Genomic DNA, 25,804 nt, shown 5'->3' on the forward strand with positions numbered 1-25,804 from the left:
TTTCCCAAACCATCTATTATACTTACTAAATTAGACCCCTTGGGGAACTAATTAGGGAGAGGCAGCAGCTCCCATACTGTCCAAAGCGCGGATTCTCTTACTTATATGAAGAATAGTGCGATTTCTTATGTGCAGCATCATCTTCAAGTCAGCTTGTTTCTATTATAAGAACGTCATCCTTCAGCCTGGCCATTACCTGGGGCCCGAGGATATGACACAGGTCAATCGATGTAATGTTTCTATATACCTTCAATGGGCAGTTTGTAAAGACCTGCAGGAACAGACTGAGAAGATGTATGTAGTTTTATAGGTAAAATATAGTTGGGAGGAATTTATCAAAACTGGAGCAGACAGAATCTGGAGCAGCTGTGCATAGTAACCATTCATCTTCTATCTTCAGCTTGTCCAGTTAAGCTTTGAAAATGAAAGATAGAAGCTGATTGGATCCCATGCACAAGTACTCCAGATTCTGGTTGTTCCCTCTGTGTATTTTACGTGAGAACACATTTGTGATGGACTCCGGACACCCTGTTAGGTATTTTTGCCAAGAAGCTGCTTTCCAAGTCCTGGAACACGAGACCAATGGATCGACTATAGTAACCCCAAATCCCAGTCTTTGAGTAGACCAGAAATAGAACTGTTTATTAGAAGACAAATACAGGCTTTTAAACACTTGAGTAGGATGTTCCCCGCTCCTGATCATATTACTCTAACAATACACTGTAACCAGAAACATAAATTAACATGAGCTAATTAACTAATCATTTAACCAGACTAGGTGACCCAGAGATATGACCTTTCAGGTCAGCCTTGTCTCCTAGCTCACTAACTACAATACACATTATCATAAATATCAACACAGAACTCCTTCACACAATAGCAGTGTTAATTAGCACAAATAACAATGGTTGAAAGACCCTTAGAAGCCACACTAGACTTATTTACAATAAACACATTATAGCAGACAACCCCAGACAGGTGACTGGAGTTGATGACGACAGCATCTGCTATGAGCCCCAACAGTGTGAAGCAGTCACTATTCCTAATATGGCATATAGGCCCTATACAGGGTTCCCAGAGTCTGTGTGTCTTGGGGAGACATGGACTTGAATCTAAGGTAACATTACTCCAAGGGTCCCCAGGCATACCCCTCACAAAGAGTGGTGTTTCCTTAAAATCCAGGGCCCATAATCAGTAGGCAAGAGGCTAGCATTCAGTCCTCTCCAAAAGCCTCTGTCCTGTGTGAGTCTATCGCAACATTCTAAAAGTATGCTACATGTAATGTTTGTAATACTCAATTTTACTTGCATGTTGTACATTATCTATATATCTCTTAGTACAATCAGCAGGGGATCAAATCCTTTTTTTCCTCACTGAACGTAAAATCACCTTGCATGCAGCTGCTGATGTCACCGACTTATACATTCTGAAAGTCTGGCATACCATGCTGGACCTTCAGAGCATCTTGTCGGTGTTCTGTCGGATAGTGCCCGGGATGTACTGCGCATGGGCCATACGGAACAGCACAACAGCTGATTTAACGATTTTCAGTTGTTGTGACGGTGCCTGCGCACAATAGCCGACGTAAGAAATTTTTTTGTCAGTTTGTGTCTCGCTGGCGAGGCATGTTCATGTCGGTGAGGGGCAGATTAGTACAAGATGGGGGTAGATTCTTAAATGTAGGCCAGTGCTGCAAAACACATATTTTTCAGATACCAGTTGACTAAACACTCCCCGCAAGCGCCCAAGAAGAATAGCAGAAAAATGTGTTTTGCAGCACTGCCCATCATTGAATAATCCTCCCCCATCACGTACTAATCTGCCCCTCACCGACATGAACACGCCTCGCAAGAGCGAGGCACGATTTGTCAGAAAAATTTCTTCCGTCGGTTACTGTGCGCAGGCGCCGTCTCGACAACACAACAGCTGATCGTAAACTCAGCTGTTGTGCTGCGCATGCGCCGTTTGTCCCGGGCACTTCTCGATAGAACACCGGAACTGAGGGCTCCCGTGCAGGAGTGACGTCTTGTCGGCTCCAGCCACTAACTGCGTCGGAGTCCGTAAAACCAGAAGAAAGGCTTGGGGGGAAGATGTGAGCCCTTTCAGCAGTGAGCTGACACCGCTGGAAGGGCTTCTTTCTAAGGTGTTTCATAATGTGCTAGTTTGCGACGCATACTAGTACATTATGACATTGTCTTACATACAGTGTGTTTTGTGTTTTTGTTTTTTTTTATTTTATTCTACAGCGGTTTACTAACACTGTAAAGATACTGAATCAGCAAAGTGTTAATGAAAAGCCCAGGCCAATTCTTCTTCTGTCTCAGGCACCACCCAATTCCCAGTCTTTCATGCTTGGGGGAGCATGTGACCTCCTCCCATAATGTGATGCTTGTGCTACCACTCTCTTGACTGACACCTGCTGATCTGTATATTTTGCTTTCATATGACAAATTGACAGGGTCTCTTACTGAAAGTACTGGAAGTCCATAGACAAGCTACTGTTGGATTTGCACTGACGCTCAGCACAGCATATTAGGCGGTGCCGCTTTTAGAGTAATGCTTGTTAATTAAAACGGTAAACCCCTTTTAACCAATAGGTAAGGTTCTGTTTTGAAGATCCTTGATCGTTCTTGTTGTTTTTCTTCTTGCAGTAGAAGCAGTCCAGCAACACCAACTAACTCTTCCTTGACCAATGTACCAAATTTGGAGAGCAACGTGCAGTCCTTGAATAATTCCTTAGACTCATCACGGGGTGAGTTTGGAGCGTTGTGCACTTCATTGAGGAATCTAACTTTTCTTCCTGCTGTTTTTTTAACCATCGATCTTTTCTTGCAGGTAGTCTGTACGAAAGCATTCCCGCTGACACTGCCATGTCGCCAGCTATCTCTTCAACACCAAAACCTGTGGTGTCTCGGGTTGTGACCCCCACCCGACTGGTGAATCAAGTTCCAAAGCCTTTCCCAAGCACTGCAGTGAAACTGCCAAGTCCAATAGCAGGTGTAAAGCGGACATCCTCTCCTCAGAAGGAGGAAAGTCCCAAGAAAGTCAAAACCGAAGAGGTGAGTTTGTATCTGTGGTGTACTTTGAGCCGGTTCTTTGTGGTACACCTAGATAGTATGCCAAGTTTTTTGTTGTGTTTTTTTTAATTTTATTGTGCGTTTTTTAAATAGTAATCATACAGTACATCAGATAGGGGTTACATCCAAAGCAATAAAGAAGTCAACACCCACTTAGTATGCCAAGTTTAATCTTTTTAGTGAAGGTTTATTAAACCTATTAAAGAAAATTTGGCACCGCAATGTGTCAGAAATAAAACTTATATGATTTTATTAAAACCATCCACTAAAAGGAATCAATACCTGTAGTTATTGACACATTTCAGCCTCTTACATAGGCCTTAGTTATCATTTTTTTTCTATTGCCTATTCAATGTATAAAAGTGAACCCCAGCTGCAATCGATCATTACATTCCTGTCAGGTGTGTTTTTTTTTGTTTTTGTTTTTTTTTTTTGTCCCATTGGTGGGGTGGAGATTTTCTTTTACTTCCTGTTCCTGTTCAAAAAGGCAGTTCTCACATCTGTCGTTTCCCCCCCCCCTCCTTTTCAGTTCTCACATCTGTTAATCATTATCATATTTAGTTATGTGTTTGTGTGTGTGTATATAAGATAACTATATAATCGAAGTCTGTAAGAAAACCCATATGTTGCAGTGAGATTAGTAACCTATCTGAGTGATCCCTTTTCTGGACAGCACATGTTCTGAAAAATATAAAACTTAACCACTTCAATACAGGGCATTTTCACCCCCTTTCTGCCCAGGTCAATTTTCAGTTTTCAGCGCTGTAACATTTTGAATGACAATTGCGCGGTCGTGCAACACTGTACCCAAATTAAATTTTTATAATTTTTTTTTCCCCACAAATAGTTTTCTTTTGGTGGTATTTGATCACCGCTGCGGTTTTTATTTTTTTGCGCTATAAACAAAAGGAGAGGGACAAGTTTGAAAACACAATATTTTTTACTTTTTGCTATAATAAATATCCCAATTTTTTAAAAAATAAATAAAATTTTTTCCTCAGTTTAGGCCGATATGTATTTTACATATTTATGGTAGTAAAAAAATCGCAATAAGCGTATATTGATTGGTTTGCGGAAAAATAGATTTATGGCAGTTTTTTATTATTTTTATTTTTTTTTACTAGTAATGGCGGAGATTTTTATTGTGACTGTGACATTGCAGCGGACATATTGGACACATTTGTCACTATTTTGGGACCATTCACATTTATACAGCGATTAGTGCTATAAAAATGCACTGATTACTGTATAAATGTCACTGGCAGGGAAGGGGTTAACACTAGGGGGCGATCAAGGGGTTAAATGTGTTACCTAGGGAGTGTAGGGGGAGGAGACTGATCGTGTTCCTATATACTCGCCCCATTTACCGCCGGGAAGCCGAGGACATATGACGACCGCCCAGGATGGGAGATTCCATCTACGGACGTCATATGACAATGGGCGGGTCGGGAAGTGGTTAAGAACATAGCTTCTCTTTATATATCTAATACTTGTATTCAATGTAGGCTGCCTGTATATGAGTGTGCAGCCAAATATGTATTTGCCTGTACTGGTATAAGTCAGCACTGAAAGATTGTCAGGGTTGCAAGGTGTTTTGACTCTTAACAATAGGAGCTTACTTGCAGGATGGGAGGGCAATAAGCTGTATTGCTTAAAGTGTTACTAAACCCCCAACAGTAAAATCAGTCTGTATATGCCTTAAAGCATGCTTGTTATACCCACTGTGGATCCTAGGGGGTTATTCCTCCATATTGTGTAACAAGGCTGTTTGATTCTGTCTTCTGTGATCCTCCCCTTCTTCCACTGTTCCCAATCTATCTATAAGACAGAGCCTTTAAAGTCACTCTGCACATGCTCAGTTTGTGTATTGCTAGACTTTTATTTTCCTTTTTTTCCTTGGGAGGGTGTATGTGATCAGCATAGGGCCAATCAGCACTGTCCAGACAGAGGGTTGGGGTCCTGCAGCCTCATAGGTTAGTTGGAGGAGAATGAAAACTCCTTCAAGCTTTAACTATAAACTGATATAACTCACAAGACTGCTATATACTGCTGATGAGAAAAGGTATTTAGCAGTTTATATTTACTATAATAATTGCATTTCAATGTTCTGTGTAATGTGGGAGACCAGATATAGTGAATGCAGGGTCCTGGGTTTAGTAACACTTTTTAAAGCGATTGTAAACCACTGGGTGCCCTATTTTATTTTTTTTTTGCCCTGCAAGATAATGTCATAATGTGCTAGTATGCATTGCATACTAGCACATTATGTAAAGCTTACCTGAAAACAAAGTATTCCAGCAATGCGATGTCATCGCTGGAGGCCGCATTCATCTTTATCCATCTGTAAGATAGAAAAGTGGTCACGCATCTGGCTAAGCAGTATGGCAGGGAGGGGTGTGTGACTAGCAAGTGTGATCAAACAGAAATGCAAATTGTCTCTCAGCTATGTGATCACATGCTGTAGGTATATCAGTTGTGTATTTAGTAGTCCGTTTGCTGTTCCACTTTTAGTACAAATGAACAATGTATCCATTCAAAATTTTGCCAAGCACTGTTATGAAACTACATCGAACATTTTTTTTTTTTTTTTTTAGGATGACAGCAATGGCTGCACTGCTGTAGACTCAGATGAGTCAAGCCGATGCGAAATGGAATTATTAAAGGTGAGTCATTTGAAGACCGGGCCATGGATGCTTCCTTTAGGTGCCTATGTCCATTGTTCTTCTTTTCAGAGCTGCTGCAGGGGTGTTTATCATGTTGATGTTTATTTTGCCAACAAATTCCACTGCTCCTTTAGTGAGTATGTAGATCCATTTGCACCAGATGCTGCCTTCCAGAGAATCTAGTCGTACCACAGTCATACACGTGTGCATGTTCTTATGCTGATCCCAGGTATAGCTCAGACGCCTGGTTAACCTGTGAGAAAAAAGTGTTTTTTTGTTTGTTTTTTTTTTGTGTTGAACGAATGTCCTCCAAGCATATAGCTTTCCTCACACAGGCGCAAATCATCTTTTAACCTATGTAGTAAAGATGTTCAGGAAAATGTAAAGCATTTTATATTTTTTTTTTTTTCTTTATAATTTTAGGGTTTTTTTTTTTTTTTTTTTTTTTTTTAATCCGATTAATATGAAATGTCACACATAAATATTTTCACCTTTTGCAGGCAGATGGTGGCCAATGACCATAAACAGAGTTTCTCTTTAAAGGCTACGTTCACCTGTAAGGAAAAAAATTAATAAATGCATGTTTTTAGAGGAATGGGCATTTATTTTATTTCCACAGAGTGCAGGGCATTGCTCCTGTGATCAGTGGAACAAGTTACACCCCAAATACTGGTGCAACTTGTTCCTAAAGGTGAACTTAACCTTTAAACCTTATCCCGGCTGTTGCAGGTTGCTGTTTTGGTTGTGGAAGCAGCCAATCCAAAATGCCAAGGGCTTGTTAAAAGAGAAGTATGGGTTTTTTTTTTTTTTGCAGAATATTACTTGGGTGTATGCAGCATTGGTCCCCCGCTGGCTCTACACTGAGAACCGAGTGATAAAACACTGTCGATCGTTCTGTTCTCAGGGCTCCCTGAGAAGACAGCTGGTGACTGTCAGTCAGTGCTCTCTGCTCTGCCCCTGTCACTGCAGCATTGGGCTGTTGAGGGGGTGGGAGCGGCCAGCTCAGCCTCTGAGGCTCGCTGAAGAGGCCAAGCCGAGTGCCGGTCCAGGCATGTGGGCGGATCCTGACTTCATTGACGCAATCTTGCTCGAATCTGGACCGGCTCTGTGACATCAGACAATGGGCTTAAGCTTAAAAAGGGGCAGAACTGCACTCCTGTGATCCACAGAAGTACAGCCAAACAAGCTTCTCCTTTTAAGCCAGATATAATTAATAAGGTTGGTAACGTAATGTGGTATAAACTACGTTGCCATACATTTTCAGAACTTTTTTTTTTTTTTTTAAAGCTCTTCATGCAAAAATGCAGGTAAACACACTAAACTGCAGCATATTTTCAAAATAGACTCCAGAGCCCCTTTCTGGTAAGAACAGGTCCTGCTAACAATTACATTGGTTTTTTTTTTTTTTTTTTTTAAATGTTGTTTGAAAAATGTTAAGTGTTCTCTGAACTGCACCATAGCAACTGCTGTGTATGGATGAAGCTCTGGTTGGCTGTGACTGCTGCAACATCCATTGCAGACCTCTTGCCTGTTCCTGTGCTGCGCTAAGGATGAATCTTGCCTTTTTGTTTTTAGTGCTTTTTTGCATACAGTAATTCATCTTTTTGTCTCATTTCTCTGTTTTTGCATGTGCTGTTCCTACAGGAGAATGAAATAGATGAAACGTCTTCATCTCCTGTTCCGGGGGCTTTGCCATCTTCTCAGGTATGTGTCTTAAAATAACTTGGTGTTGCACCTTAATTCTTCGGCAGGTGAGAATTACTTTTTCAGTACATTAAACATCACCCTAATGGCTAAGGATCATTTAGAACAACTGGAGAAAATGGGACATTTTGTGGTTGGCAGGCAGTCTGGCATTATTTTAAGTAAAAACAAACTCGACGTTAATCCTTAGGGAATCCCTTTTATTTAGTTACAGCCTGGGCAGGGAATTATTGGACCAGATTCTTACTGCAGAGAGCATAAATATTGTCACCCATACAGTTGAGTTACACTACAAACTGTTATTGGGGTGGTCAGGTCTTTAGACTTCCATCTTGACTCTATAGGCACATTAGGATTGTTATCTAATCCCCCCTTCATTCTTTATGGGATGTGGCTTTTTGGTGTTTAGGAACCAATCAAGGTTCACAGTTTCAAGAAATAAACCTCTGACCAGTAGAACAAAAAAAATACTGATAATTTCCTCCTGTTATGGGTGCCTCTGCACATCCAGTCTCTTTCCAGCTAATGGTGAATAGCTTCTGCTCCCAGGTTCTGATCTGTCCCTTCCGATTTGCACCATATTATGATACACAAGGGAGTGGGCAATCGCCAGTGACTAGTAGCTGGTCACCCTTTTGTAGAATGACCCAACTGTTTAGGAATCTTGCTATGCTGGACAGAAGAACAAACCTGGTGTTTTAGACACCTGGAAGTGGTTTTATGAGAATATTTAAGTTCAATGTGTCATTATACAGAAATAACTATGGAACATGTCAGAGCCAATGGCGGTATATATATGAATCACTTCTGCTACCAGGATTTAAAATAACTTCTATGTTTGCTTTTGCGCTTTTCCACCATTTTTTATCTCATTTTTCTAAAGCGATCGTCCAGTACAGACCTTTCAGATGTCCCGGCTCTCCCGGCTAATCCAATTCCAGTTATCAAGAATTCTATAAAGCTAAGACTGAACCGATAAAACTCCTCCCAATCTCAACACCTCAGGGTCCATAACCAATCTATTGCCAGATAAACTGTGTTGGTCTCTCCAGGAAAGGAGTGACAATGAGGAGAACAAGAGTGATGGGAACACTGCGTAGACTCCTATTATTGGGCTGTAACCACCTTTCCGGAGGCCCAGGTTAGTATGGTGGGAATAAGTTCAATTAACCAGTTGCCATCACTCCTAAAAAGATAACGATGATCGTTACTAAAGGACTCCAGTCCAGAAGAGAGCGAGCCAGTGAGACTGATCATGTTTCTATGTGTATCCAATGATTAGTCTATGTAATTCTTTTGCAAAGATTGACAATACAATTGGCCTAAGAAAAAAAAATATCAGCTGATGCACTTTTATGTTTCCTGTTCCTTTTTAACAGTAGTGAGGATCTTTTACACGGGTTTCTTTTAAATCGTCCTTTGCTTTCTGTCACGTGCTTAGAGTTGCGCATGTTGGGTCCCAACACTGGATGTCTGTCATTTTTTTGATGACTTTACTGAAAATGAAAGTGAACATTTTGCTGTTTTTTTCGTCTTAACCATTAGATTGTAATGTGAGGGTTGAAGCTACAATTTATGCCAATTGAAGGGATGTTTTTTTTTTTTATCATTCATGACAATGTAAAGTACAGCTGTTAGTTATTAAACACAAATAGGCAAAGTCCAGTCTACGCTTATCACAGTTCTAAAGCTTGCGAAAAGTTCGGAAAAGTCCTTGCTATCGTTTTCCTGTGATGGCCAGTACAAACTTTATACAGTTTTCAATCAGGTTCAAACTTTTATTATTTAGACTATATAGATTTGCCACAATGAGTGTGCTAGCCAAGCTAGAGAACAAGTGGTGGAAATTTGCAAGTCATACATCTTGCAGTTTGTTTTTTTCGTAACATTCTGCCATATGGTTGAAATTTAAGCTGTATTCTGTCCTCAGTTATATAGGATATAGGAAGTCTATCCATAAGGGGTGTTCGTCATAACGTCATAGCTAGTTAAAATGAAAATAATGCAGTCTGAGTTTGTTTTTTTTTTGCGATAAAGCTTGTTCCTCAAGACTGCCCCATCTGGTGGCAGTGTGGTACTGGTCCACTGTTTTTTCTTTCACCTCACGCATGTACATTTTCTGTGTTTTGGGTTTTTAAAATCTACTAGAGCAACCCCAAACGCCAAAGTCTAACTCGGGCTTATGTCGTTTCCCTTTAAGCCTCTGCAATAATCACTGACCACAGGCCACACCCCTTTGTTTCATAAAGGTTCTTACCTTGTGATCCTCACACAGCTTTTGAACACCCTTACAATGCACCCATGCAAGGCTTAGGCGTTCTATGTAGTTGCGTCAGCATCGGATCAGAATGGTCATTTGTTTACAGAAAATAAAGGATATTTTGGTTCTCCAATTTTTACAGTCCACTACTTTATAGCAAGTACACTTTTTTTTTTTTTTTCTTTTTAGAATCAACTTTTTTGTTTTTCTTTTACCCCTTTATGTTCTAACTTAACTTTTAACTTGTTTCCACAACCTGAGGATCAGACTGTTGCTTCCGCATGATGTATGTATTGTCCTATGACTGGAGTTTTGGTTTGTTTTATAGTACCCGTATTCCTTGTATTTTTCAAAAGCTATTTTGTAAACAGATTATGTATTTCTCCATTGAAAATGAAAAAAAAAATAAAAACCGCACAACCCCACTGACCTGCTTGTGTCTGTGTTGTCATCGTGTCTTCATCCTTTGGGAACACATTTTAATGCATTGAATACTGAGAGCACATCTATTTTTTATAGGTACTTGTATAGCGCTGTCACTTTATGCAGCCCTTTGCTTATAAACTCACGACCACTTTATTAAAGCTGTAATAAACAGCAGGTGATTACTCAAAAATAAAATAAAATGCTGTGCACTTAACTTGTCTTCATACTCCTAGCTGTGTAGCGGCAGTGTGAGAGCACCGCTCCTGAGTTCTAGTCTCATTGGTTAGTGAGATTTGGCGATGTCACCACTATGCTGCTCACTGTTCTGTTTGCTGGAGAGGAAGCTGTACCTGAGGAATTGCAGTGCTAAGATCTTTGCTTCTTTCTCTGCTCCTGCTGTTTCTATTCCTACACCAGTCATCAGATCATCACTCAGTAGGGGACATCTCTGATACAAGGAAGCTGCAGAAACAAAAATATCTGCCTCCACACAGATACCCTTTGCAGAACAAAGTTTGGTAAGTTAGCAATGGGTAACCAGGCAGGAAGCTCACAGGCAATGCTTGAGATTAGTTTTTGTTGCTTGCCATTTTTGGAGGTATAACTTCCACAGTAAAGACACTCTCTTAAGCTGGCTATAGGCAGATCTAAATTTGGCCAGTTCAGCAGGGAGCGGTGGAATTTGGATCAGTGTTTGGCTGTCCCTGCTTGACAGAAGTTGATTGTTTTGACAATTTGGAAACATATTGATCAACCGATAAAGCTGCTGATCAGTTTTGTTTCTCACAGAGGCTAGTCCCTCCCTCCATCCAACTCGCTTGTATGGATGGGAGAATCTTAGGGTTTTTTTTTTGGTATGTTAGAATCTGTGATGAGAGACATATGTGAGCTGCCATTTCAGGCTTTCTTTTGAGAATCCTAGTTATCTGGCTTTGTCATATTTCAGTCAGTCGTGGAAAGAACATCCCTCAAGTCTCCGAAAAGTGTCAAACTACTTCTCTCTACATGTTTGAGTCAGCAAACTATCACAGTGATAGCCACGGAACTAGCATTTCTAATGCCGCGTACACACGAGTGGACTTTCCGGCAGACTTGGTCCGGCGGACAATTCGATCGTGTGTGGGCTCCAGCTGACTTTTTTTTTTCCCCAAAAGTCAGACGGACCTAGAAATAAAACCTGTTTCAAATCTTTCCGACGGACTCGAGTTCGGTTGAAAAATCCACTTGTCTGTATGCTAGTCTGATAGACTAAAACCGACTCTAGGGCAGATATTGGCTACTGGCTATCAACTTCCTTATTTTAGTCCGGTCGTGCATCATCACGTACGAATCCGTCGGACTTTGGTGTGTCCAAGTCCAATCATTTGAAAGTCCGGCGGACGTACGCTGCAAAGTCCGTCGGAAAGACTGTTGGACCTAGTCCGTCAAAGTCCGCTTGTGTGTACGCGGCATAAGAGGGTGCAATAACGTCATTCGTCAATCCCTCATGATTGTCCCTTTTAAATATTGAACCATATACAACAAAATGCTTTCATTGGTGTTGGTGCAAAAAAAAAAAAAAAAAACACCTGCTGATCTTCCGTGAAATACACGGAGCTCCTAGCTTCCTGTAAATTTCTCAGACCACCACCTCCTTCCTATGTTATAGAGATCACACGAAGAAGAGGAGTTCTGTTGTATTAACATGCTTTCTAGTAGAATGGCAGTGCTGCTCATCCACGTATACAGTAAAGTGAGAGAGAATTGTTTCCCTAGGAAAGGAAGTGTATTTTCACCTGGTGATGATGAGAATGGTGCTGGATGGCTGAATAATGTACTGTAACCCCAGAACACACGAGCAGGTGTACAAAGAAAAAAAAAATAAATAAAAAATAAACCAAAGCAGGGATATGACTCCTACTATATGCTACCACAAAAAAGATTTTTTGTTAAAAAAATAAATAAATTATATATATTCTATTATAGAATTGTGCCAGTATTTCAGTCCGCTGACTATTCCCCTCGCACACTCTACCCCCCCCAAAATAGTATGGGCCCACCAACTCACCTATGTGTATGATCACAAGGGATCACCTTATGTGTGTAGCTTTAGCTGGAGTCTGTCATTCTGAGACTCTTTAAGACTTTAGTGCAATGACCCTACTCACTCTAAAGCTGAAAATCTAGTACTTTGATGTCCAGTTGTGTGAAGACTCACAGGCCTGCTCTTTCTGGTAGATTCCCATCCTAATGGAAACATGCCATGAAAGAAATATATAGGCTGCTTTTGCTAAATGCCTGAGAAACTAGTCTGTTTGTGGCTTCCAGAGGCCTAACTAGAATTCACAGGGCTCCATAGCAAAGATTGTAATGGTCCCTAAAAGGAAAAACTGTTGTGCAAGACCCTAATTGCCATGGCAGGATCTGAAGGACTAAAGAGGACATGGCAGTGATGATGAAATAAGTACAGATCTGTGTACAGCACAACATACAGAATGGGTCAACATGGAATATTAAATGAACAGTACACAGAATGAGGAAGTGTAAAATAGGGAATACATAGCATGCTGCACAGATTTGAAACCATGCAGAAAAGGGAATTAACAGCACAGCATTCATGGAATATAAAATGTGCAACTAGCCGAATAGGGAATCCTCCACATGGAATATGGAATGAGGCTGTGCAGAATAAAGAATGTACAATACATGGAAATTAGGCTTTGTGAAATAGGGAACATACAGAATTAGGGCTGCAACTAACGATTATTTTCATAATCGATTAGTTGGCCGATTATTGTTTCGATTAATCGGTTAATAACCTTAAAAAAAAAAAGTGTGGTGTATAATTTAGTTAATATGTAAAGTTTAAAATAAAGGCAATTTATTCTTAAAGCGGGGGTTCACTCACACCGCCAAAAAAAAAAAATATTAAAAGCCAGCAGCTACAAATACTGCAGCTGTTGACTTTTAATACATGGCCACTTACCTGTCCCAGGGTCCAGCGATGTCGGCAGGGGACGCCGAGAACCCGCTCGGTTCTCGGCAGCTGCCGCCGCCGCCATCCTAGGTGAGGGAATCAGGAAGTGAAGCGTTGCGGCTTCACTTCCCGGTTCCCTACTGCGCATGCGCGAGTCGCGCTGCGTGTCCCTAGTGGTCCCCGCTCTCTCCTGGGAGCTGTGTGTTCCCAGCAGACAGCGCGGTGGGGACAGGAAGAGGCATAGACACCCATGGGAGTCTATGCCAGAAGTGGGTGCAAATACCTGTCTTAGTTCCATTTTTGTGTGGAACTCCGCTTTAAATATCTCTATGCAGTGGTAAATAAAAATAGCCAACTATATGGTTAGGGAGCAAAATATCTAATCCATTCTGAGAATAACAGACAGAAGAGATATACTGTATATACTATTAGAGGAGAGATAAGAACGTTCGTTCGATTTTCTAATCGTTAGTGGGGTTAAATTGACGTTCATTTTCAACCACAGTAATGGGAAAATTTGGAAATAATAAACTTCTTGGTGAAAGGAATTATCAGACAGTGTATGTGGTTTTTGTTCAGAAATTACAATTATTTTAAAAACAGAATGTTAAAAACAAGTGAAAATTTCAAACATTCTTTCATATAGTGAGTGTACAAAGATTTTCCGTCTGAAAATTGATCCATGTAGCCAGAATAAGGCTCGCTACACACCTATGCAGTTTGCTTTTGATCTGTTTCTGCAGTGTTCTTTGCTGTGCGTTTTGATTTTTGCGCACGTGATTTTTCTGCGATTTGCATTTTTTTTTGGCCAATTTGTTGTTGGGCAGATTAAAAAACACAAATTGCTGCAAAAACGCATTACATGCTTTTCTGCAGCTTCTCCATTGAAGTATGTTGAACCAAAAAAGTACCATTTTGCGTTAAAAAAAAAAAGTCACTGACGCTTTCCAAATTTGCAGCGGCTGAAAAAGCATAGATGTGAATGTATCCCATAGGAAACCATGTAAATGAACTGTAGCCAGTTTCTGCAAAAAAACACATAGATGTGAACCAGGTGTAAGACGTTTAGTAACATAATAGGGTTAAAAAAACGAATATTAGCCCTTTATAGTACAAAAAAAGCAAATAATCACTACTGTAAAGGGTTCATTTTTTTTACTGTACAACTTTGAAAGAAATAGTTACAGTAGCGATTATTTGCTCTTTTTGTACTATAAAGGGCTCATTTTAGTTTATTTAACCACATTGTTACTGGCCGATCGATTATGAAAATAGTAATCGATTAATTTCATAATTGATTTGTTGTCGATTAATTGATTGGTTGTTTCAGCCCTATACAGAATGAGGCAATGGGAATAAGGAACATTCAGTATGAAATATGGGATAAGGCTTTGTGAAATGAGGACTATACCGCTGGGTAGAATGTACAGATTTATATATGGAAATGGGGAATGCACAGAATGGTATACAGAATAAAGAGTTTGTAAAATAAGGAATGTATGGCATACAGAATGAGTTATTGCAAAATATTGGCATTTTTGGTTTACCTGTAAAATAATTTTCTCGAATCGTCTTCCAGGGCAGCATCCGAGAGATAGGCTCCTCCTCCCTAAAACAGGAAACACATTAGTCCACCATTATAAATTTCACACTCTTACCTGTGTGCCTCAGTTGTTTGTGTTTCCTCCGGACCCACAGGAGCTGCAAGAACGTTTGTTATTTTATTTTCACCTGTCTCTGTGCTTGTTGCAGGAGACCCCCTGCCAGCATCCCATACAGCCCAAGGGGCTTTGGGAGGGCGAGCAGGCGCAGCACTGGGCAACATTGCTCAAAGCCTGAGATTTCGCCCCTACTGAGGGGTCTGCAATCATCCCCCCCAGGCTGCAGGAGGACTCTGTCATCCCCACCCCATGCCGCTGTTTAGGCCTGTGTATGCTTCCGCAAGCACCCCCCTCTGGCTTTCCGCAGAATCTGGAGCCCGCCAGGGGGGATGGATACATGCATGGGCGCCCCCCCCCCCCGCCGCCGCCGACCGCTGCCGAAAACCTCAGCAGCAGAGGGTCTAGCAGGGAGGGTTTTGCACCCTCTAAATTAGGTCCCTGGTGGCTGCGGCTGTCCCCCCAAACGAATCCGCCACTCTCCGGGCGGCGCAGCAGCGTCCTCACCGCCACAGGCCACTACAGGAAGTCGGGGGTGTACCAAGATGGCGCCGAGGAAGTTCTGCTTCCGGGTTGGCGGCCATTTTCCCGTAGTCTATCTACTGCGGAGATAGAGCAGGGACACCTAGGGGCGGGAAGTTTAAAAAAAAGAAAAAAAAAAAAAAAAAGAGAAAACAGAATACAAATAGCAAATTTGTTCAATGCTACCCTTCGCTACCAGCACAGTTACTCTACAATACAGCGGCATGTGCAGGTGTGTCCACCAACCTGCACGGGGTCAGCCGGGGGCGGGGCCGGAGCTTATGCAGGAAGCAGATAAAAAGGCCTCTAAGCAGAGGATCCTGGTGGCTGATCATGTCTGACGCTTCCCCACCCTGCCCTGCAGATCCTGCAAATCAGGACAGCTCCAAGGTAAGCCAGAATATTCTTGAATTATCTCTGTCTTAACCTCTTTACTGCCTATCTACAGGCAGTTCCTTTGACCACCTAAACTCACGGGGTTTTTTTGTTCTCTATGCTCGCTTGCAGGCAAAGACCCCTGAGGAAAGGAAGGCTAAAGGCAAAACATGTGCCTCATGCAGCCACAGGCTTTCCCCAGATTGGAAAAAGCCCCTGTGTCAGAAATGCGTAGACAAAATGGTGGCAAAAGAATCACAGGGATTTTTGAAAGACCTGCTCAATTTTTTTAAGAAAGAAATTCAGAGCACCATGGCACCACTACGCTCAGCTATAGAGAAATTAGAAACGCCAGCAAGTGTCGCTCAGGCCAGTATCCCATCTACCAGCGGAACACACATTCCAAGGGAGAACAAGGTACAGGCAGAACAAGAGGTGGATTCAGATGAATCTGAACAATCTGAATCAGAAGACGGTATCTGTTCAGACTCAGAGGAGGAAGATGACACGACAGACTGCAACCTGTTTCCTTCTGAGGACACAGACAGTCTTCTCAAAGCCATCACTGACACTCTAGGCATTAAAGAACAGAAAACCGCAGAACTCACTATGCATGACAGAATGTACAAAGGGCTCCAGCCCAAGAAGCCAAGAATGTTCCCGGTACACCAAACACTTAAAGACATAGTCAAAAAGGAATGGGAAGACCCAGAGAAAAAGCTTTTCATCCCCGCCACAATCAAACGCAGATACCCGTTTGCGGAAGCAGACACCAAAACCTGGGCTAAATGCCCCAAGGTGGATGCCTCTCTGGCAAAAATCACGAACAAATCGGACTTGGCTTTTGATGACGCAGGTACCCTCAGCGACCCCATGGACAAGAAAATAGAAGCTCTCCTGAAAAGGGCATGGGAAGCAGGGGCGGCAAACCTAAATCCGGCTATTGCTTCCACCTGCACAGCCCGAACCTTGCTAATCTGGCTAACCCAGCTGCAAGATCTATTGGAGAACGACACACCCAGGGAGGAACTAATTAAAACCATCCCCACACTAACTAGAGCGGCAGCTTTCTTGGCAGATGCTTCAGCAAACTGTCAGAATATTCTCTAGGACCACGGCACTACTAAACTCGGCCCGCAGAGCCCTGTGGTTAAAATCCTGGGGGGGGGATGCACCTTCCAAGAACCGTTTATGTGGCATACCATTCACTGGAGACCTACTGTTTGGTCCCGAACTAGAAACAGTCCTGGATAGGACTGCAGCAAAAAATAAGGGGTTCCCTCAAACCAAGAAGAGACAAGGGAAGGCGCCCTTTCGGCATTTCAAGAAATTCAATAAGCCAGGGGCAAAAAAGCACTGGGGTCAACAAAACAAGAAAGGCAAAGGTGAATTCATCCTCAAGCCTAATACCCAAAAGAACAAAAAACAATGACTGCCTTCAGGTGGGGGGCAGATTGGCGGCTTTCTCCCACCAATGGGAGGAGATAACAGAAAACAAATTCATACTGCGCACCATAGCGGACGGTTACGCAATAGAATTCTCCAACCGCCCCCCAACCAAATACTTAGCGACCATGCTACCCAAGGACAGCAATCAAGCAAAGGTGTTTCTAGAATCCCTACAGAAACTATTAGATCAGAAGGTGATTTGTCACGTTCCCCAAGAGGAGGAACAAAAGGGCTTCTACTCACACATCTTCGCAAAAAGAAAACCATCAGGCAAACTAAGGCTGATACTAAACCTCAAACCACTCAACCGAGGAATAAGATACAAGAGATTCAGAATGGAATCTATCTATTCAATCAGGAACATCCTACCGCAGGAGACATTCATGGCAACACTAGACTTGCAGGATGCCTACCTACATGTCCCCATAAGGAAGGATCACCAAAAGTTTCTAAGGTTCGCAATCCAGGGGCCAGCAGCTACGCTGCACCTACAGTACACAGCTCTCCCCTTCGGAATCTCCTCAGCTCCAAGAATATTCTCAAAAATAATGGCGGAAGCGCTAAAAGGTCTAAGACAGGAGGGTATTGGAATAATACCATACTTAGACGACCTCCTGTTCTTTGCGGACTCAGCAGCAATCCTAGAAAACAACCTGCGCAAGAGTATGATCTATCTGCAAAACCTGGGATGGTTAATAAACGCAGAGAAATCGCAAATGATCCCAAGCCAGAGAGTAGTGTACCTGGGATACGTGCTGGACTCCAGACTGTCAAAAATTTTCCTAACAAAGGAAAAAGACGTAAAAATGACACAAGCAATTACGTCCCTGCTAAGGAACCATTCCACAACGATCAGGCACGGAATGTCCGTACTAGGACTGATGACGTCTTCCATTCCAGCCATCACCTGGGCACAAATTCACATGCGACCCTTACAGAACTACATTCTGTCCCAATGGGATGGCAGGCAAGCATCCCTAGAAAAATCCATTCCCGTCCCCGCCACAGTCAAACAAACACTCTACTGGTGGCTCAACCCACTTCGGGTCATCGAGGGGCGCAGATGGGCTCAAGTCAATCCAGTCAGCATCACCACCGATGCAAGCGCCCTAGGATGGGGAGCCCACATGGAAGGGCGGTTCTCGCAAGGGAAATGGACACCCAAATGGGCACAAGCCTCCTCAAACTTGAGAGCTGAAAGCTGTGGGGGAAGCGCTAAAAACCTTCAAGCCAGCATTACAGGGGAAGGATGTAAAGATACAATCAGACAACGCAACGACAGTCGCATACCTAAACAGACAAGGGGGCACAAAATCCCAAAAACTGATGAGACTGACACAATCTATCCTACTGTGGACAGAAGTGAACATAAGATCGATATCCGGTATTCATCTAAAAGGAACAGACAATACAGTGGCAGATTTCCTGAGCCGGAAAACGATAAAACACACGGAATGGTCGCTAAACCAAACAACCTTCACTCAAATCACCCAGAAGTGGGGAATACCCGAAGTAGACCTATTTGCTTCCAGGGCGAACGCAAAATCTCTGATATTTTTCTCCCTGGACCCTACAGATGGCAACAGCGGGGTGGATGCTTTCAACCAAAACTGAAAATGGCATCTGTGCTATGCATTCCCTCCAACTGCCATAATCCCAAAAGTAATCCAAAAAATCAAGGCAGAGAAAACAACAGTAATACTAATAGCACCACACTGGCCCCAGAGAGCATGGTTCAGTCATTTAAAAAATCTCAGCATACAACCTCAGCTGACACTGACGGACCGCCCGGATCTACTGTCACAAGGCCCAGTCAACCATCCGAACCACAAAATCTTGAAGCTCTCGGCTTGGTTACTGAGAGGGTAAAACTCCAGAACAAAGGCCTGTCAGACAGAGTAATCAACACCATCTTAAACAGCAGAAAGCCGGTAACGAGAGCCATCTATGAGAAAATAAGGAAAAAATTTGTTTCTTGGTACGAAGACAGACCAATCTCCAACGGTGGGATAATTCCAATAGTTTTGGACTTCCTACAAGATGGTGCAGACAAAAACATATCACCAAGTACCCTGAAAGTACAAGTTGCAGCACTTTCCTCGGTCATGGATACTAGACTAGCGGAAGACCCGCTGATAAGACGATTCCTCATAGCTCTTAAAAGATCCAAACCAGCCAAATTGTACAAAACTCCCACCTGGGACATGGGCACAGTACTTAAGGGCTTTCTTTCCCCTCCGTTTGAACCTATCGAGGACAGCTCAGACAAAAACCTCACGTTAAAAACTGCGCTCCTTCTGGCCTTAGTATCCGCCAGAAGAGTGAGTGAGATCCAAGCTCTATCTTCAATAGAACCATACTGTCTAATACATCTGGACAAGATAATTCTCTCTCCAGATCCGGCCTTTCTACCCAAGGTCTCTTCTACATTTCACAGAACCCAAAACATCGTCATACCCTCACTTCCAACAACCATGGATAGTAGGAAAAGAAACATTTACAGCAAACTTGATGTAAGGAACACGCTCATAGCGTATCTCGAAAGAACAAAAGAATGGCGTAGAACGACCTCCCTCTTCATCCTCTATGCAGGAATCAACAGAGGGAAACAAGCTTCAAAAAGCACCATCAGCAGATGGATAAGGATGGCCATACAGATTACCTATAAGGCACAGAATCTCACTCCACCTAGTGAAATCAGAGCGCACTCAACTAGAGCCTGGGCAACCTCAGACCAGCTGTCTGACCAAGACCAAGCATTTGGTCGTAAAGTGCTCCAGTCTCTAACCCCACCCTAGTAAGTATTGCTTGATATATCCTCTCGGATGCTGCCCTGGAAGACGATTCGAGAAAACAGAGTTAGGTACCTGGTAACTCTTTTTCTAAGAAGTCTTCCAGGGCAGCACTAGTTCCCACCCTTGAAACAACAAAAACCAGGTACAGAGGGGGAGCTTGCAGCTTACAGGGAATTCCTTCGGTGCTTTAACATAACTGAGGCACACAGGTAAGAGTGTGAAATTTATAATGGTGGACTAATGTGTTTCCTGTTTTAGGGAGGAGGAGCCTATCTCTCGGATGCTGCCCTGGAAGACTTCTTAGAAAAAGAGTTACCAGGTACCTAACTCTGTTTTCTTGCAGTATATCACAGGACACAGAGATTATCAGATAAACCAAAAATCCCTTTCTTGTAACTTTTAGGACACAGGGTACCTTAATATCCATTCTGATAGGCATGTCCCAAAGTATGAGGGGAAGGCAACAAGCCAACAGGCTGCAAACAACTAAAGCAGAACAGGATGGAGCCTCACGCAGCAGCCTGCAAGACTCACCGACTAACGCTCACATCCTCAAAGGCCTAAACATTTGATACAACTTCATGAAAGTGTTAATGGAAGACCAATTGGCAAACTTGTGCTATGGACCCCTGATGTCAAATAGCCTAGGAAGCAATAACACTCCTGGTCGAGTGAGCCGTCACAAGAACCATGGAACTTTGCCCTTTTACACCATAAGCTTGAGTAATAAGCTGATGAATCCATTGAGAAATGGTAGGTTCGGAAGCTGCCTGACCCTTCCTTGGGCCCTCAGGAAGCACAAAGTGGGAATTGTAGCAGCTGACTTCAGACAAAGCTTGACTGCACAAACCAGTTCCACGGACTAAGGCAGGCCATAGACGGTGCAAATTGGCACAATTCCTCCAACACAGTGCTGATAGGGGAATCCCTCCTGCCAAGCAATTGTATAGCAGCCACTAGCCATAATCTCAGTTGAATCTGGCAGGCTGGTTGTACCCAAGATCGATCAACTTGGTATATTCAGCCTGCCCACGTGTGATATAAATCTTGGCTGGTTTCTGCTGAACTAGCTGAGATTCGAACCATCTATGGCCAGCCTAAAGAGCCTTGTAGTCTGAGGCTTTTGCCCCCAAAAAAAAAAAAAAAAAAAGTAACATGATGTCCTGGTTCAGATGAAACAAAGTGACTGCCTTTGGTAAAAAGGACAACTAAGGTCATAGAAGCACCTTCTCGAGTGGAGTACCAGGAACAGTTCTTTACAGGTGAGAGTTTTACCACTTTATTTTTTAAGTTAAAGTTTATTGTCATTGTAGAAAACAAACTCACAATGAAATTACATTTCTACTCCACACATTATTCATACACTACATCAACTACACATTTGCAAAACAATTTACCACCATTAACATTTCCATTTAAAAACATGACAACAAATGGTAACATAATTCTGAATGACAACTATAATCAGGCTTACCTGGTAGGCACTGTGAATATCTCCTAAACTTGCACTGTTTAGGAGATATTCAGAGTGCATGCAACTGGTGACGTCACTGAAGTATGCGCTCTGAAGGTCCGGCATATCGTGCCGAACCTTCAGAGCCTGGGCTGTGAACAGCGGCTCCCGCCCCCATGCGCAGGAGTGATGTCATTGTGCACTGGCCACTCTTGTAGCCGGAGGATGCAAACCCAGAAGGAAGACCGGGTGAAGATGGAAGCCCTGTCAGTGGTGACAGTGTGGTACTGGAGGGCTTCGTTTTAAGGTTTAACCTTGCATAAAGTGCTAGTATGTGATGCATACTAGCACATTGGGGGTTATTTACTAAAACTGGAGAGTGCAAAATTTGGTGCAGCTCAACATAGAAACCAATCAGCTTCCAGGTTTTATTGTCAAAGCTTAATTGGACAAGCTAAAGGTAGAAGCTGATTGGCTAACATGTACATCTGCACCAGATTCTGAGGGCTTCAGTTTTAGTAAATTTCCCCCATTATGACATTGCCTTGCATGGGAATTTTTTATTTATTTTTTAAACTGTGGTTTACTACCGCTTTAAACGTGAGCTGAAGTAACGGCAACCAGAAAAATAATCTTCCGTGTCAGCAGGACTAAGGGAATGTCCTGGATGCATTCAAATTGAGATTTCTTCAATGCAGAAAGTAAAAAGTTGAGGTCCCATAGAGGCAGTGGAGTCTTAACCATTGGAGCAATACACGTGACTCCTTGTACCAAAGGCATGCAATCAGTTTCTAAAGAGGACTGCAAGGCCAAAATGTGATCCTTGATTGCATTCAAGCTCAGGCCACCATCAACTTCAGATTGGAGAAACTCCAGGATGCAGCCCATGACATTCGAGGATGAAGTTCCTGAGCCTCATACCAGTCACAATAAGACTTCCAAGTTCTGTGGTAGATCTTCCTCAAAGTTACCTGCATAGCCTTCAGCCGGGTAAGAATGACCAAGTTGGAGACCCCTGTATCTCAGAACCCCGGCTTCAACAGGCATGCTGTTAAAGCTTCCAACAGGAGAGCGGGTAGATCTGGAAGGGTCCATTGTCCACCGATTAATGTTGGAGTAGCACATTCTCCTGGGCAGTTGGGGTGATCAGGATCCCTGGAATTCTTTTTTTCTTGGTACATGTTTAATGTCCTTTGCTGGCTCACCCTACCCTGTTACTACTGTGTTTCTAACTGCAGTAGGGCTGGGCCTACACTCTTTTATGTACTCATCCTCCTTCACGTCTTGGAACTCTGAGCAAAGTTACCATTCGTTGGGTGTTTTTTTTTTTATACTACTGATAGTAATGTGCTATATATTGTATATGCTGTGAGCCAGGGTATGCCCAGAAAGCTCTGCTTTGTATCTTTTTTTTTTTATTCAAAAACCAATAAAAAGAAGTTGAAAAAAATAAAAATTCAGTTGGAGGTGGAATGAAACTGGGGAAAAAGGAACTGTCTTGAAGAAGGCTACCATCTTTCCAAGAACCCTTCTGCAAGCTAAGTCAAGCAACCCCACCTGAGGTCTCAGAGCAAAGCATTGTCTTGGGGGGGGGGGGGGGGATCACTCTTGATTGAGTGTCCAGTATCGGGCCAACATTTTCAAACCTTTGGGTTGGGACTAAGGCTGACTTCTATGAATTTAGGACCCATTCATCCTTCTCCAGAATTTGTACTGTCTGAGTCACATTGAGCTTTAGAAGTGGAGCGAACTGCTCCCTCAAAAGGAAGTCGTCCAGGTAACTTATGAAAGAAATACATCCAGTATGTAGGAGACCCAAGACTGGGGCTATCACTTTGGTGAACACTGGGAGTAGTGGACAGGCCGAATAGCAGGGCCGCAGTCTGAAAGTGTCAGTCTTCCACTGCAAACCGCAGGAACCTTTGGTGAGGTAGGAAGATTGGGATGTGCAGATAAGTATCCTTGATCTCCACTACTGCCAGAAAATCCCCCTGCTGGAGGAAGGCAACCACAGATGGCACAGGTTCCATCCGGATCTTCTGCCATCAGAGAAACTTGTTAAGGCTCCTGAGATCTAGTATAGAGCAAATGCCACTGTTTGGTTTGGGAACCTTGAAGAGATTTGAGTAGAAACCGTGAAACCTTTTGCTCTCTTGGAGCGAGATAATCACTCTTTGTGATAGGTAATTGAGAGCCCAAAATGCACAGCTTTTCTGCAAACTAGAGATGCACTGAAAGTTATGGGCCGAAAACTGTGTTTTTTTTCATTTGGCTGAAAAAAAAAAAACAGCTGATACCGAAAGGGGGCGGGGTCCGCCACGGGTGCCACCCATTGCGGGAGTGTCACCCTGGCGTGCCCAGTCCTCCACTCCCCCCTCCTCTCTGCATGAATTCTCCAGACTGTAGTAGCAATGTCCCGCCTCCTGTGATGGACGGCACACTGATCCAATGCAGGGACATTGAATCAGTGTGACGTGATCACAGGAGGCGGGACATTGTTATTGCGGCCCGGGCAATTCAAATGCTGCTCCGTGACACACGGAGATCACCGATCTGATCCGGGCCCAGGCAGGCTGCACATGACGGGCACTGGTTAGGCTGCATACGATGGGCACTGGTAAGGCTGCTGGGCACAGGTAGGCTGCATATGATGGGCACTGGTGAGGCTGCTGTGCACTGGTTGGCTGCATATGACGGGCACTTGTGAGGCTGCTGGTGTCATGAATTGTAAGTAATTCCTTCATGCCCTGTCTGCTTACCTGGTCTGTGTGTCAGCCTTGGGCCTGTACTCTCAAATCGGCATGCTTAAGTAATCTTCCCGCAGCGTGGCTCCACCCTAGCCTCTACAGGATACACTATTTAACACTGTGCTGTCCAAGTCTGCCTTGCCCGAGCAATATTCTGTGTTTGGTTTCCTGTCTCCTACTTGCCTTGTGCTCTGCTTCTGTTACCGATCTTGGCTTGTTCTTTGACTATCCCTGCCTGCTTGTTACCCTGACCTTTTGGAGTGTTCTCTGTTTATCCTTGTCTGCTAGTTACCCCGACCTTTGGCTTATCTCCTGACTATACCTTGTTGTCCTGGGATGCTGCTTCCTCTCTATACTCTTGTAGCCTACCATGAGCGTGAGCTGGGAGACCCTGGGGGCTGTGACCTGGAGCCAGTTGCAGAGCAGTCCATTCTCACCAGTAGAAGCTCTGGTGAACAGCTGCTGGCTCTTAGACTCCGTGCCCTGGGGAATCTTATGCTCTAGCTCCCAGTGGGATCCGTGTTGGTGCTTCAGTGGACCTGCTTTTAAGAACCACGCAGAGTTCAAAGCGCAGCAGTCAGCCATAGTGTCCACTACCTTAGCGATGCACTCCTGACCCCAATGGAATGCATATGTCACCTGGCCTCAAGCGACCTGACAGCTGGGCACAGGCAGACTGCATTGATCTCTTGTATTATGTCTGCAGTCTCTGACCATCTCCTGTATCATATCTGCTAGAGGTGCACTGAATGTAAATTTTGCTAATACTATTAGCAATGTGTTTAAGTAAGAAATCGCAGACATGATCCAAGAGATTTTTAGAGACTGCATTTTAAGGTGCCAATAACGGGCAACAATAAATACATATTAATTTTAATTAATATTGATTAAAAAGTTGAATCAAATACAATTTCATATAAAAATATGAATAACATTTTAAAGTCATTTTTTAGTATCGCTTTCGGCCTAGTGCATTCTTCATTTTCGGCACCAAAATTTCCATTCGGTGCACCCCTACTGCAAACGCCCGCCACCCCCACCTGAGTGAGCAGGGATACTTCAGTGTGAGGACTTGTCTCCTGGCATTTGAAGCTTTAGAATCCATGACAACAAGGTACTCTAATGCTGGCCATACACTATACGAAAAATCGTTCGTATAGACACTTCGTTCGTTTTTCGGCAAGTTAATGGGCACAAATCGATAATCGTTTGTGACGTTTTTGTGGGAAAAAAACGAACGGGAAGTTTGGAAAATTTCTGCCGAACGTACGATAAATTGCAAGGTTAATGTGTTTCCCGTCCGAACTGTCTGCACTAGGTATATGTAAAAAAACGAACAAAAAATTATTTATTCATGTCCACTGAACAATTTATCGGTCATTATATGATGGCACGATCGTTTGCGGTCACGGTCGAACGTTCGTTTTTCGAAAATGGGTTCGGCCGATTTTCTGTATAGTGTATGGCCAGCATTACTTTTGGATGTAATCATCCAGCGAAAGACTGAACAAATATTCCCTTTAAAAAAAAGTAAGCATTCCACCTGCTTCTTGCAAGGTAACTGGCCAATCAACACTTCAGCCATAAAACCCTGCACATGTGCACCACCAGGACAGCAGAGGACAGGGTCTGTTAAAGTAGCAAACGAGAAAAGAAAGGCAGAAGGAAAAGCCTCCAGGTATCTGCTAGACTTGGTGTCCTCTATCACTCAACATCTGT

General features: G+C 43.1%; 1 protein-coding gene and 1 long non-coding RNA gene across 2 annotated transcripts in view; one reads left to right on the forward strand and one right to left on the reverse strand.

The window, feature by feature from the left end:
- PAPOLA (poly(A) polymerase alpha) overlaps positions 1-10,133 on the forward strand; it is an 88,997-nt gene extending 78,864 nt beyond the window's left edge. The window contains exons 18-22 of the mRNA XM_073608566.1: positions 2,652-2,752; positions 2,836-3,059; positions 5,672-5,740; positions 7,385-7,444; positions 8,328-10,133. Coding sequence (XP_073464667.1) covers positions 2,652-2,752; positions 2,836-3,059; positions 5,672-5,740; positions 7,385-7,444; positions 8,328-8,423 — 550 coding nt within the window. The 3' untranslated portion in view covers positions 8,424-10,133. The remainder of the gene's footprint in view (positions 1-2,651; positions 2,753-2,835; positions 3,060-5,671; positions 5,741-7,384; positions 7,445-8,327) is intronic.
- A 3,636-nt stretch (positions 10,134-13,769) lies between these two features.
- LOC141116343 (uncharacterized) lies at positions 13,770-24,171 on the reverse strand. Its single transcript, XR_012237022.1, has 3 exons — positions 24,098-24,171; positions 14,634-14,695; positions 13,770-14,111 (listed from the first exon to the last, which is right to left on the reverse strand). It is a non-coding gene; the product is annotated as an uncharacterized lncRNA (long non-coding RNA).
- Between the last annotated feature and the right edge of the window lie 1,633 nt (positions 24,172-25,804).

Source organism: Aquarana catesbeiana, linkage group LG13 (genome assembly GCF_042186555.1).
Source record: "Aquarana catesbeiana isolate 2022-GZ linkage group LG13, ASM4218655v1, whole genome shotgun sequence".
Lineage (NCBI taxonomy): Eukaryota > Metazoa > Chordata > Amphibia > Anura > Ranidae > Aquarana > Aquarana catesbeiana.